Source organism: Scomber japonicus, chromosome 8, assembly GCF_027409825.1.
Source record: "Scomber japonicus isolate fScoJap1 chromosome 8, fScoJap1.pri, whole genome shotgun sequence".
Taxonomy (NCBI): Eukaryota; Metazoa; Chordata; class Actinopteri; order Scombriformes; family Scombridae; genus Scomber; species Scomber japonicus.
The window spans coordinates 9,332,913-9,347,312 of record NC_070585.1 but is presented as its reverse complement, the minus strand read 5'-3'; the positions used below and the strand labels follow the sequence as shown (position 1 = coordinate 9,347,312).

The 14,400-nt window shown below is 38.0% G+C and overlaps 1 protein-coding gene across 1 annotated transcript; it reads right to left on the bottom strand.

Annotated features, from left to right (window-relative positions):
* Window positions 1–6,931: 6,931 nt before the first annotated feature.
* Window positions 6,932–13,444, bottom strand: sting1 (stimulator of interferon response cGAMP interactor 1). Its single transcript, XM_053324372.1, has 7 exons — window positions 13,381–13,444; window positions 12,197–12,423; window positions 11,622–11,814; window positions 9,781–9,889; window positions 9,218–9,462; window positions 7,755–7,941; window positions 6,932–7,323 (listed from the first exon to the last, which is right to left on the bottom strand). Exons 2-7 carry the CDS (start codon window positions 12,421–12,423, stop codon window positions 7,046–7,048), a joined length of 1,239 nt encoding a protein of 412 aa, XP_053180347.1. The 5' UTR covers window positions 13,381–13,444; the 3' UTR covers window positions 6,932–7,045.
* Between the last annotated feature and the right edge of the window lie 956 nt (window positions 13,445–14,400).

The window sequence follows — 14,400 nt, the reverse complement described above, 5'->3', positions numbered from 1 at the left end:
CAGCTGTGAGCCGAGACTTTATATAGGAGGTGCGCTTGGTTGCATCAGCTGAGCTCTCACGTGTGGGCGGGACTAACCGCTTCAATCCAATCGAGAAAGTTCCTTGGAGGCGTCTAACGCAACATGTCTGGGCATTGCACGGTATAGCTGAGCCTCGTCACGTAGAACAACTGTTCTGTGGAAAACAAGAAAACTGTAATATAATATAATATTGTTTTTATATTTATTATTTGTACATTCACTCGTTCTCTTCTTATACAAACTAATACTGACACTAACTTATTAACTTCATTAATATTCATAGTGGTGGAGTAATTAATGACATAGCCTATTGTATTAAAAGACGCCCTCCAGACATGTTTTTAGATGTAAATATCTTAAAACATGTATATAAAAGAAAATATAGAAAATTATTAAGTTAATATTCTTTACATCAGTAGTTTGGGTCCAAGGACTGCCAGGGATCCGTGGGGGGGTTTCAGGGGTTTCCCACCAAAAAGGGGAGTAATTAATTCCCAGTATCACAATGACAGGATGTATTACTATTTTAGTCATTCTTTCATACACTCATATAACAAGCATAGATCTTATCAGATGGGGGTCCGTGGTCTGATTTGTTTCACTTTAAAGGTACTTGATGTGGAAAAGTTTATGAACTACTAGTTTAAATGTCATTTCTCCCACATAAAAAAAATCCAGAATCATTAAATAGGTCAATATAGTTCATGTCAGACGTTTAACTGCTGGGCTTAAGATGACTCCTACTTCAGTCCAAAGTCCATTCTCGGTGTTTGCGCACTTGGGGATTTCAGTTTCCTCATCACACCTGTACTGGACCATGATTGGCTTCCAAACTAGTTGTGATGTTATAAATCCAGCTCATAGGTCCACCATTTAACGTTCAGGTACTTTCCACTGACAGCTAATAGATGTAGAAACAAACTGTGCACAAACTCCGTTCTGCACAGTGAAACTCAAACATTCGACTGTAGGAGTGGAGGAGGACTTTAAGTACGGGTTTGAGATACTTATCACTCTGCATTAACATATATGTGTTTTTCTTCACTATATTTACTGTATTTCAGAGGTGTAGTTACTGGATCTATTGTCCCAAATAAAGTTGTTAATGTTGCTCCATCTTAACCAACAAGATTAAAATTCTGCTGACATATTAATGCATCATTTTAATTATCCAAAAATATAACATAATAACAACACATACTTTTACAAGACTTACTAACATTAACACACAAGTACTTAAAAAGCTTATTAATGCAGGACTTATTCTTGTACTATGGTAATTTCACATCATAAAAACTTCAGTCATTAGTTCTAAATATTTCTTCCACCTACGCTGAATAGACTTATGGGCTACAGTGGAAATTTACTAACCATTTACATATAACTACCACAAGTTACAATGTGGTTTATTCAGTGTCAAAGAGAAGTAAATGACCACAGCCAAGTGTCAGAGGTTAAATATACTTTAACCGCAAGCTACAGTCTGCGAGGACAGCAAACTCTGAATAGCACATAACCTTTATATGATCACATAAAGTAGCCACATATATGAAGAAAAACATATAGAAGATAAAACATTATCTGTTGTTTTAATTTAATTGAGCATATTTTAGTGGGAAAATTAGACCTTAGCAAGAGTCAGAACACAAAAAATGGAATGACAAGTACGTTTAAAGATTAGAAATGATTGAGTTTACAGTTACTTCTACTTTACTTGTTTCTTTATACAGTACACTGAGGTGTTTTTTAATTGATATGCACCTCTGAGACACACAGACACACAGACAGGGTGTCTTCCCGCCTGAGGGCCTTCATGGAAAAACCCAGACAGAGGGACAGTCAGAAGTGCCCCACCTGAGTTTTTTATTTAGAAAAAAGCCCTGATGGCAACAGGAGGGAGAGGTTCCCCTACATTCTCCCAAAACACAAACCAAACTCCCTGACAACCAACCTGTACATAGGAATACTGTTATTCTCAAAATGCTGAATTACACATAATCTCCTTGACACTTTTAATTTGTTGTAGCAGGGTGTCATTTCTCTGCTTTGTGGTTTGTGTCACTGTCCTTATTTAATAAAGTCAACAGTACATAACGTCTAAAATAAGCCTGCTGCTTATTATTTCAATGATTTCTACAGAATCCAGAATAGAATGATACTGCAGTTGTAGGCAATTGATCATTTTTATGTATAACAATTATATTTGTATTTAATAAACTAGTGCAGACATTCATCAGATAATATATACCTGTGTCATTTTATCCATTGATAAAAATAGCTGTTAAGGATTTACAGCATTCAAAGTGAAATAAAGTTTATTTGACTAGTCCAGTTAAAACCTGTGATACATCAAATATTTCCAAGGATTTTATAGACAGATTGAACCAAATCTTACTTTACTTGTTAGAATTTTTAAAAACACTTTAATTGTTCTTTATGTCACTTCACAGTAAATTCTTATTTTCGTATCTGATTCTAGTGTATAGTCGCATGATGCCTGGGAGGCTGTGAGTGTGCTTTTGTTTGTTAAAGAACATCAGGTCCAGACATGGTGGCGTGATCCTTGCCTTACTCACAGGTGAGTAACATGATCTGACACACCACACCATACTCACACACACACACACACACACGGTAAAGAGTTCCCTCTCCATCCTTTGCTTAAGATGAATGTAACCACATAATCTTAAATTAGAATCATGGTTTGTTAATAAACATAAGAAATACTTTTACTATTTTTACTTTAGCTATTTGCAAACACCTTAAAGTAGTGGTTGTGCATGGATCATGGAGATGTAATCGACTATGCTGGTCCTAGCTGCTCTTCACTGGCTCCCTAATCAGTTTTAATATTGATTTAAAGATTTAGTTGTTCACTTTTAAGAGACTTTGAAGCCTGGTCTCTGCTGACATTGACAAAAACATAAAACCACATTTATTCTATGACATATATCTACAGATAGAAGTGTAATTAAACAGTTCGCACGCATACACACACACACACATATGAATCAGTACTGCTAACTAATAAGACCATTTGTCTGACAGTGCAGTTTCCTGGTACTAAATGACACCAGGCACTGAAGAGTAAAGTAGTGATCTTGCAGACCCAACTTCTCATTCCTGAGTCACCTTCTTGTGAAATCTAGCCCCTGTGACGTCACTGCTGCTAACCAATCACTTTCAGATCAGATGTTGTCGTAACAAAAGCCTCACCACCAAGGAGGAAGTATTATTCTGTGGAACATCTGGGGAACTACGGCCTGCCAGTAATGCCAGTGGCTACATATGTGTGTCTTTTTCTCATGGCTTTTCAGACAGTATTTGACACACAGTCATGCAAACCACCAGAGTTAGGAGGAAATGCTGGCATTGCGCAGTATAGATGAGCGTTTGTCAATTCACTATGAAAATAGCTGTTTATGTTATATTGAATAAATTCTTCCTTTTTATAAAAAAATCAGAAGTTCAGTTCACTTCAAAAATATTTTTATAAAAGTCTTGCTGGCTAAACTTAATTAACTTTATAGTGTGGGCTTCTGAGGCTCTAACTGCCAATCAGAAATGTTTGTAAAAAGCCCCCAACTGCTCTGGTGTCATTGTTCAGATGAGCTCAGATGACTGGTATTCAGTGGTTGTTTACTCAAGTAGACAGCTCGCGTCCTCCTGTGCATGAAGTCACAATCCTGTTAGTGTTATCCATCCATCAGCATCAGTGTGTCAGCTGATGTCTGCTGCCAGTGATGTGTGGTGTTCGCCGGAGAACAGGTCAGACCTGTCCCTGGTCACAGACCAGAGACAGAGCAGCTCAGGGTGTTTTAAAAATAACTTATCTAACAGAGAAGCAACGTGATGATCACAAAGAACACACAAACACACTCATCCTGATGAGGACAGGATATAGAAGACATAAACAGTGTGGGGCTGTGAAGTAGTTTATTATTTATTAGAGACAATTCAGTGTTTACTGTAATGGCTGTTTCAATTCTACATTAATGAACAATCCAGATTTTCCCATGAATTGATTAATTGTTTAGTATGAAGTGGTTAGAACTGATGACAGATATTACTGATGACTGACCTTAACCCTCAAGTTACTTTTTTCTGTTCAACTTTTTTTATAAGGACAAAAAAAACCCTCAGTGGTTTTCAGTTGACAATAATATGAAATGAATTTGAAATGGAGAAAAGAAAGCCAGTTGTTTCATTTTTGAGAAGTAATGAAAAGCAAATATTTGATGTTAGTTAATAAATTGCTCATTGAATTAACCTTTCAAAATTGTCAGTTCATTATTAGTTATTCACTCAACATAACTGACTAAACACATATGCACTGATCTGTTGTACACATCATTTTCTATACTCCAATACAATTTAAACACAATCTAGTATTGTTTAATGATCTTTACATTAGCTACTGATCAGAGCTGACCTGTGATAGAGGGAAACAATTTAGATGCAGGTTTGTGCTGCTTACTACTCCAATCAATAATTTCTAAGAACCTGTCATACAGGTTAGTGCAATTCAAAGAGCTTAACAGATGACTGATAAGTTAAACAGTTTTAGACTAAAGCACTTGAGATAGAAATAATAAAAACAATTAAATATATTTTAAAAAGCAGTAAAATAGACACTAAAAAATAGACAACAGATAAAATAAATAAGAGGAAATAAAAACATTTCAGAACATGAATACAGCACAGAAGACTCATACCAGAGGAGCCTAGATTTATTTAAGCAAATATTAGCTCAACGTTAGCACTGAATTGATATTGCTCTCGTACTTAGAGATTTAGTTTGCTAGCCAACAGAGCGCTGATAATACATGATTGATTCTGTGCTAGCTAAGCATAACGTAACGGACACCCAGAGTTTATGGTGATATGCTGCCCTGCCCCCTGGTGGTCTGAAGTGTGGGGTATGAATTCATCATATAGCACCTTTAAAACACAAGTTGAACACCTTTAAGATCAATAAGAAAACTGCTGCTTGACATTAGTGTTATCAGAGGTTAAACCTGTGTGACCTGTGTGTGTGTATGTGCGTGTGTGTGGATCATCACAGCTCCTGAGGCAAGGCAAGTGAACTGACTATTGAACACTCATAGCCTATAGGGACGGCCTATTGACCTGTGCCTGCCTAAGTGTTCTTCATGCACAGTGCAGCTGAGGTTAAAAAACAATGCTCCATTGTTTGATTTCAGGGTGTGTTTTTTTTCATTAGCTACATTTACACACATTACAAACTGTTAAAATAAGAGTAATTCAAATGCAGCGTAGTTTGAATCAGATCACCCTGTCTTCTTTCTCCCCTCAGCCTCGTCAGGAAGAGAGACAGGTTGTAAACATTTCTGATGCAACAAAGCAGAGCAGTTTCAACGGCTGCACTCTCAGTCAGGAGGTATGTGTGTGTGTCTGTGTCGTGTGTGTGTGTGTGTGTGTGTGTGTGCACGTGAGAGGCAGAGAAACAGGCGTGGTATCAGGTGTCTTGTGACTGATTCCTTTGTTTATTCAGTCATAAAGTCCACTCTTGTCTTTCTTCCTCCTTCTCTCAGTAAACATCATGTCTTTATCTGAGCTCTCCTGCCTGCAACGTTTGTACTCTTCCCCTCTTCTCTGTCTCACATCCTTATACTCTTAGTTTTTCATTAAATGTGAGCATTATAAACATCCCAAATAAAAAAAATAGAAGCTTAAAATTGTGCAGAGAGCCTTAAATGCCATAAAACCAGTCTGCATGAGACTATTGAATGAGCCAGCCAAACAGTTTGAAGATCTATGCCAGGGGTGTCAAATATATGGCCCACGGGCCAGAACCGGGGTCAAACCCAGTCCACTGTATAAGTTTGCAATATGAAAATTGCAGAAAAGTAATTCCATTTTTTTCTGCTGCTTCAGAGGTTTTTCGCACCCTGACCAGAATTCATATTCAAAACATATTATTGTCAACTTTAAACCATTAATATATTGATATATTGATTTCTTCAGTTAATAGACAAGGCAAGGTAAGGCAGCTTCATTTATATAGCACATTTCATACCCAGGAGCAACTCAATGTGCTTTACATAAAAACAGATGTTTAACAGTAAGAATTGGAAGTATAAAAACTTACAATTAAAATAAATAAATAAAACCCAATTATAGTAAAAATTGTAAATATTAAAACATACAATTAAAAAAAGAACCCAATTATAATAAAAATGAAACAAAGTGTAGAAAGAAAGAAAGAAAATAAAAAGCTAGACTAAAATAGAGCATAAAATAATGATTTGCATTAAAATCATTAAAATGACATACAGTGCAAATAAAAAAATTAAATGTAAAGTGCTTTAAAAGAGTTCAATCATAAGCACAGGAGAAGAGAAGTGTTTTTAACCTGGATTTAAAAGTGTTCACAGTTGGGGCTGATTTCAGTTGTGCTGGTAGTTTGTTCCAGTTGTGTGCAGCATAACAGCTAAAAGCTGCTTCACCATGTTTAGTTTGAACTCTGGGCTCAACTATCTGACCTGAGTCAGTAGATCTCAGAGCTCTACTGGGTTTATATTCTACTAACATGTCATTCATGTATTCTGGACTAAACCATTCAGTGATTTGTAGACCAGTAGCAGAACTTTAAAATCTATTCTATAGATGGTTTATTCTAGTAAAGCTATAATATATATATTATATATTATTTCTAGGTTATTATGCAATGGTTTTACTGGTCTGGCCCTTGAGATCAAACTGGGCCCTTGAACTAAAATGAGTTTGACACCCCTGATCTATGCTGTGGATTAATTGATGGTTTAATTAAAGAAAAAGTCAAATAAAACACACATTGATAGTAAATGTTGTTAAAGTAATACATTCATTTAATATTTTACATTCAAATTCAGTAACAAGTATCTCAGGACACTTTAAGTAATTCTACATATATCAGGTTTGTATATGAAATGAATATCGTACAACCGGACACAATACGGTAATTGATGACGTGTGTGTATTCATGTCTTTTTCCCCCATCGCTGTGGTGCATTTAAGGTTGTCATTTCCCCTCAGAATGGTAGGTGACCTCGACAGGTTCCCTGAGAGGCTGAGGTTTTTCCAGGCTGATCATGAGCGTGGGCTCCCTGCTCATTGGCTCCTGGTGGTGCCACTCATCTATTACGGGCTGGCCGTTCAGCAGCACTTTTGAAGCAGTGGCAAACGGGTGCTCCATCTCCTGGTGAGGTGGAGGAGTGAGGCAGAACTCCTCTTTCTCCTGCTGCTCCAAGTGTCTGACGATGGCCTTAGACAGGAAGTGAGGGTCGTCCACATGCTCGTCTAGAGGAAGAAGAAGAAGAAGAAGAAAAGATAAGTGGTCAGTCTTAATGGTTGACCTATGCAATACATTCACTTATTCAAAAGGTTATCTTTGTTAATAATAATCTAAGGTGGAGCATTTATATGGTGATACTGGGTTGTTCACTGCCAATACAAAGATTAAAAGTTCACAATAGGGCCAAACATCATCCTTCATTTCAGATTTCAGTTACACACCGTAGAGCAGAAGGCCTGTGTGAATCAACAAAGCCTTTTTAAAAACACATAAATTGCAAAAAGAATCCATAAATACACTAATCCTGATTGTCAATCCTTGTGGGACAGTGGATAAGCTAAAAGCTGAAATCCCCCCCTAAAAGCAGTCTGTCTCATGGCTACACACACACATATACACACACACACACACACACACACACACACACACACACTACCATTGAGCAGGATGAGTTTGTAGCGGTTACGGCACTCCAACGACTGCTCCAGTATGTCCTGCAGGGTCCTGTAGAAGAGCAGGACCTGCTGCCTGCGCTCGGCCTCCCCGAAACCAGCGCTGCTCTCCTGAGACATGTTGTAGAGGGTCAGCAGTGGGGTTGCATATTCCACCACACAATCATATGCCTGTTCACACACACACATACACACACAAACACACACACACACACAATGGGGGAAAAAGACAAGCAGAGATAAATACATTTCCTGGATAAATAATCCTTTAAAATCTAGCAACACATATGTTTGATTACCATGCTTTACAAGTAGATGGTGCTGTCACTGTGCTTCAATACACTGGTGAGTTCTCAGGTTTAACCAGCAGGTGGTACTAATGTTTTGCTGTGGAAATAAGGTCAGCGCTCTAGGTCTGTTAATAACATATTTATTCGTTTCATGTATGCCTTTTAGCTATGTTTACATATCTTGTACATTAGTTCATTTATATCTTTAAGTACAAGGCATCTGTGCTGAGTTTATTTTATAGTTCATTTAAACTTACACCATAGACTCTCTGTAGACATTTATCCATTACAAGTGGTTGCTATTTTATAATTAACAATGAAAATAATCACTAGTTGAAGCCCTAATTTATAAGATTGTCTAATGTTTTGTATGTTTATTATTAATCTGAAGTAACCTTGAAGTCAATATATAGTGGAGTAGAAATAAGTAGAAGTATAATGGAAATACTGTTAAGTTAAGAACAGGCCCAGTACTGGAGTTCATACTACTTTCTACCACTGATCTTTATCTTATTTTATTGAGACCTTGACACTGTTTATTGGCTGCAGCTGTAAAAAAAAGAAAAAAGAAAAAAAAAGAAAATGAAAATGAAGGCGTAATATCATTTTGGTAATCACTTTGAAATAATTGGAGGCTATTTTGGTCTCACATGAAACTCAGGCTGCCTTCATCAAGCTGGAAACTTTTTTTATTTCCCCCTCGGCTAGACTACAAAGGTGATTTCGAGTACAATCATTCTAAGATTTGCTACATCAAACAGATTGAATATGGAGCACATTGACATCTTGGAATGTTGAAAAAAAAAGTACTGAAGCAGCCCCTTAAATGACTTTACTCCGACTCTCTCTCTCTCTTTCTCTCTCTCTCTCGTTCTCACATTTAAGTCATGCAGTCTTTACAAATCTGATCAAAGGAAGAAAACATCAGCACACTGAGTCTTCCAGCCCACACTGGCAATAAGAAAACCGACACTGAGTTGAATTACAGCACAAGTAGCTCAAACTGCAGCTTCTCCTCTTACCTTATTTAATAGTAACTGAATATTTTATGCTGCACCTGAGAGAAGTTTATGTAGTAATCCAATACCAGGTATTAAATTTAGAATAATACAGGCATACAGGTCTGTGATTAACCTGTTCAGGGACTTCTCACCAACCTTCCCATCCTCATCCACTACTCTGTAGACGCTGTGCTTGTAGACCCGTCCCCGTACCCCCGCCCTGTCTATTTCGTTGTTAGGGAGGTTGTCGTAGAAATGGATGTTGTTGTCCTCGTCTCCCAGCTTGTGAGAGATGTTGGCGTTTACTGGTATGAGGATGAGGAGCTTCTTGGAGCCGCGACCCCAGGATTGAGCGCTGGCCTGGTGCGTGGCCCGAAATGCTGCGATGGAGTCCTCTAATCCTGAGTGGACACACACAAACACACACATCTGTTTATTCATATTAATTCATTAGTGTAGGATTATAATTCAATGAATACTCAATATATTGCATATTTTACTTGGAGTGTTGCATATAAAAAGAGTGTAGGATTATATTTCATTTTCTCAATTTACAACATGTTCTAGTTGGGGTTGTACGTATAAAAGGAGTACTCTATATCCAACTATATTAAGTACATAGTAAAGTCTGCGCAGGTAAAACTCGTATTCAAAAGATGGCTGCAAAATTCAAAGAACAGAAATCAAATGGTGTGTGTGTGTGTTTTGTTGTTACTGACTTGGCAGCACCAGTTTCAGGTAGCCCAGGTAGAAGGACCAGGCCAGGCCATGTGCTACATTCATCTTCCTCCCCTCGCAGATGTCTGACACCTCCACATCCGAAGGACCCTGCACAGAAATACCCATGCAGGACCTCAAAACACCTCACCAACAACTGAAAAGGGGCCTCCCTGGACCCAAGCTACCCCTTTCCATGTAGGGCGACTATATTAGAGCTTGAGCTGGATTTGAATCTACAATGGTTTTTTGCGAGCTTTGTTCAAAAAATTACACATCCAGTCTTTGAGAACAGTGTGAGCATTTGGTCATTCTCGCTGGCGGAGGCATATTTTCCAGCCTATTTTTACCCTGGAAATGCCATATCAATTACAATCAACACACGCTTCAAGGAGTGTCCTCATATAGGAACTTGTCTGTCTGAAGTATAATCCTCTTATGTTAAAACCGAGCTATTTTTCACATGTACCGTGGCGCTGTGAGCTGTAATGATGACAGTTATCTTTTCATATTACATTACATTCATTTGCAGTAAGTGTGTTTTAAGTCAAAGGGAACAAGAGCTAGTTGTCATCAAGCACATGAAGTGCAACCCTCATTAATAAACAGCTTAAAGACGAAGAAGATGTTCTGGATATGGGTGTAAAGGTGTGGGTGGTAGCTGCTGAAGCGAAAACAAAATTGAGGTGTCTGATAACATACCTGAACCTGGGTGTGGAGGCAGGGTAAAAAGTAATGTTATGACTTTGCCCTGACCTGAGTGAGGTACTCTAAATGATCTAAATGATTGAGGATTGTAAAGAGAGAGACATAGTATCTCTGCCAGTTTTTCTACTTCTCCAGGACAAGAAGTACATGCAATCATCACTTCTTAGTCTATTTATACTGATTACCTTTTATAAGTGTAACTGGAATAGATGATTGGGATCAATAACGTGTTTATCTATCTATTTACCACCTTAACCTCCAAAGAAATTGCTTAACCCTACCCCTAACCCTAACTTTCCTTTAAATTAGGCTCAAAGTAGACTAAAAACTTGTTTAATGTGAAATGAGAAGTTGTACAAGATGTTAGTCAGTTTTTTAGCTGGCTGTTGAGGGATGTATGAACGTGTGGGTGCAGGTAAAGAGGGAGTTGGTTGTGCTTCTCACACTCACACACTAATTTCCTTTCTGCTGATTGTTAGACTGGTTAGACTAGATTGAAATGTCGCTTTTGTAGTTGATTTAGGTCATATTACAGAATGGTGGAATTTATGCCAGATATCATTTAGTATATGAATGCTTACCCAACATTGAGTGCTGATAAATGACTCAGTGGACGTCCTCAGTGGAGCTCAATTTGAGAATGACATCAGAGATCAGGCTGTTGTACAAACACTGGTCTCATTTCTGTGTGACAGTGCTGAATGTTCACCTTGTCACATTTGTGTTGGCTATGTTTTGTTCAAAGACTCATTGCCACATCAGAGGCTTTTTTCTGGGGCAGCGACAGACAGTGAGGCCTCATTAGATAAATGAAGTATTGTTTTTTTAAACTAATCATAAAATTGGTTTTCAGTAGCTACTAAAACATAAACAAAGTTGAGATCCTGCAAGTTGTAATGCCCACTCCTACCTGGCTTGATAACACTTTAATACAGAATACATTTTTTATATTCAGAGACCAACATCTATATGATTTTTTTGTGTTTGTGTGTGTGTGTGTGTGTGTGTGTGTGTGTGTGTGTGTGTGTGTGTGTGTGTGTGTGTGTGTGTGTGTGTGTGTGTGTGTGTGTGTGTGTGTGTGTGTTTATCGGCAGAAACACAAAGACAATGATGTTCGTTGTTGTCTGGACCTCACCAGCACTCCCAGGCTTTTAAACAGCGGGTAGAGACCAGCGGTTAAGAAGAGGAGTTTCCAGCTTTGACCTTGGTGCGAGAGAGGATCTCCAGCCAGGTGGAGCAGAACTATTGCCAGCACTGCAGCCAGCAGGGTCCTCCCCCCCAAACCACAGGCTGGTAGCACCTGGCTCACCAGCGCTCTGCCTCGATATCTGGTAAGAAAAACAGAGATGGAGTAAAGCAAAAGAGAGAGTTTGTACACACAGTGATGCAACAAAAGTGATGACATGCCAGATGTTGTGTGAGATAGAAAGCAACTAGATTTCTGGGAAACGTGGACTTCATTTAGCAACTATACTAACTATACCCGTGTGTACCACAGAAACTGTCATGTTATACCAAGGAATCCCAATCTATTAGTTGTTGATGTTTAACATTGCGTATATTAAAGTCACTCTAATGAATATTTATCATTCAGAAATAAACCCACGTCACATCAGACCACACGCAATGAAATCCAAATTGACTTCTTTCTCACATGAACAAAATGCAAATTGCAATGCACATGCAAAAACAGGAGCTCCTATCTCTCACCTAGTGTTTGTGTGGTGCAGCATTTCCTCTGCCAGCAGACACACTCCATGCAGCACAGGGCCAAGGGTCAGGATGAGTAATACCATGGCAACCCAGCCAAATAACCTTTCAGTAGATGAAACCCATATGCCTCCTATTGTCAGGGCAGCCAGCGTCGCAGCACACACCTTCGGCAAATCCCCACGAGGTCGAGGGATGAGAGCATCCTGATCTCTGAGGCACTGCATCTGTGAGGGAGCAGTCACCCAGTGTCAGAGTGCGCTTTTATCACTCAGTGTGCAGAGCCAACTCTCATACAAAACATTTCAAAACCATTTAAAGTCTTAACTTTGTGGTAGTCAAGTGAGAAATATGTGTTAAATATTGGATGTTAACCTCATTTTGGACATTCAAGGTTCTCTCAATAATAGCAAATATTACATAAAGGCTACCAGTTAAAACTCTAACCCTCCAGAAATGTTTTAAGACATATACAAAATATACTGCTTTGAATAAGAGTGTGAATCTGATGTGTTTTTTGCATAAAAAATTAAAAAAAAAAAAAAAAAAGTCCTCCTTCCAGCTTATTAAAAATCCAGAATCTATAAATATGCAAATAGATTTCATTTCAAAAGTTGAACTGCTGGATACAAGATGTCTAAACTTCAATATGAGGTCATTCTCAGTGTTTGTGCACTGGAGGTTTCGAGTTTCCACATTACACTCATAAATTGCACATTGGACCACGACTGTCATCCAAACTAGTTGTGATGTCAGGAATCCTGCTCGTAGATACACTTGAATTCAGATTTTTGATGAGTGTGTTGCATGTGTGGCCAGTTATATTCTGTTTATAGATAAACATGTGCTGTGACATAACTGGGAGTTGTGTGGAGAGAAATGCAAGTTAAACACACAATTCATTCCAGTTCAAGCACAATTGCTATAGTTTATACTAGTCGGTAGTAACTATATACAATGTCATATCAAATAATAAGGTTATTTTGTGCACCAAACACACATAACCTAGCTTGAAATATTGGGCTTAAAAACAGACAAGCTTCTCCTACTGAGCTCAGACAACATGTGTGATCTCTCTCACTGTTAAGAGAAAAAAAATCCAGTCTGACAATGTATAGTTAGTCTAACTCCATCTAAGTTACATTATGCAACTAAACCAGGGAGAGATGTATGCAGGCACTCACCTTGTTGTCTTTGCTGTGATCGGAATGAGAGATAGTCCTTTGTCTTTTCTTTCTGCCTCTCTTCTGCTTCTTCTTCTCTCCGCCCCATTGCTCATCATCCACCACTTTCAGTTTCGATTTCTCAGTGTATTATTTCTCTACCTGTGTTTAAGTCTTCCCGGAATACAGAGAGAGGGAGGGAGAGAAGGAAATGGAGAGAGAAAGAGAGAGAGAGAGAGAGAAATAGAGAGAGCATGGGGATATGAAGTAATTCAATGTTTATAAAAGAGTATTGTGAAAGAGGAAGTTTTATGAAACTATAAATAATTTTGTAATGCTAACCGATTTTTAACTTTGTACTGGAGAGTTGGCTTCCAGTTAAATTGTGAAATAGTCAAATAGGCAAACAGGCTGATATGTTGGTGGTCATTTTTTGTCCCCTATGTTAAAATCATTTGGATACCCAGTCAAAAAGTACAATTTACAGACAGATGACAAATATACATATATGTTTAATACATAACGGTGTTAATGCTTCTTATCATATATCCTGAGAAGTCTGGGATGACTTTTCCAAAAGATATTCCCTTAATTGGTATTTTGATTAGTTGTGGAGCGCGATGACTCCCTTCCGCAGAATCTTGGGAGTTGAAGTCAGGGGAATGTGAAGGTCACAGCAAATGATTTCCTTCCAAATTATTTTTAGCATTTAGCAGGGAGTATGTGTCTTATACCGCGAACACAGCTAATGTGGAGATTTAGGGGGTTTAATGAGGACACAAAGTGAACCTTACATTATATGATTATACACATATCATATGTTTAGGGGGCAGTTTAAATACTGATTCTGGGTTTGTTGTTTGTTTTTACCAAGTTTTTCATGCTTAATAAATTTAAACTAAATCAAATAATTCATATTTCACCAACATTTAAATAAAATGATTTGTAAGTACCAAGATTTTGGTTTGTATAGTTTCTTAGTCGGGTGGGGAATTTCAACATAAAGTCCCCCTCCACTCCAAAATGTGTTTTTCTTCCTCT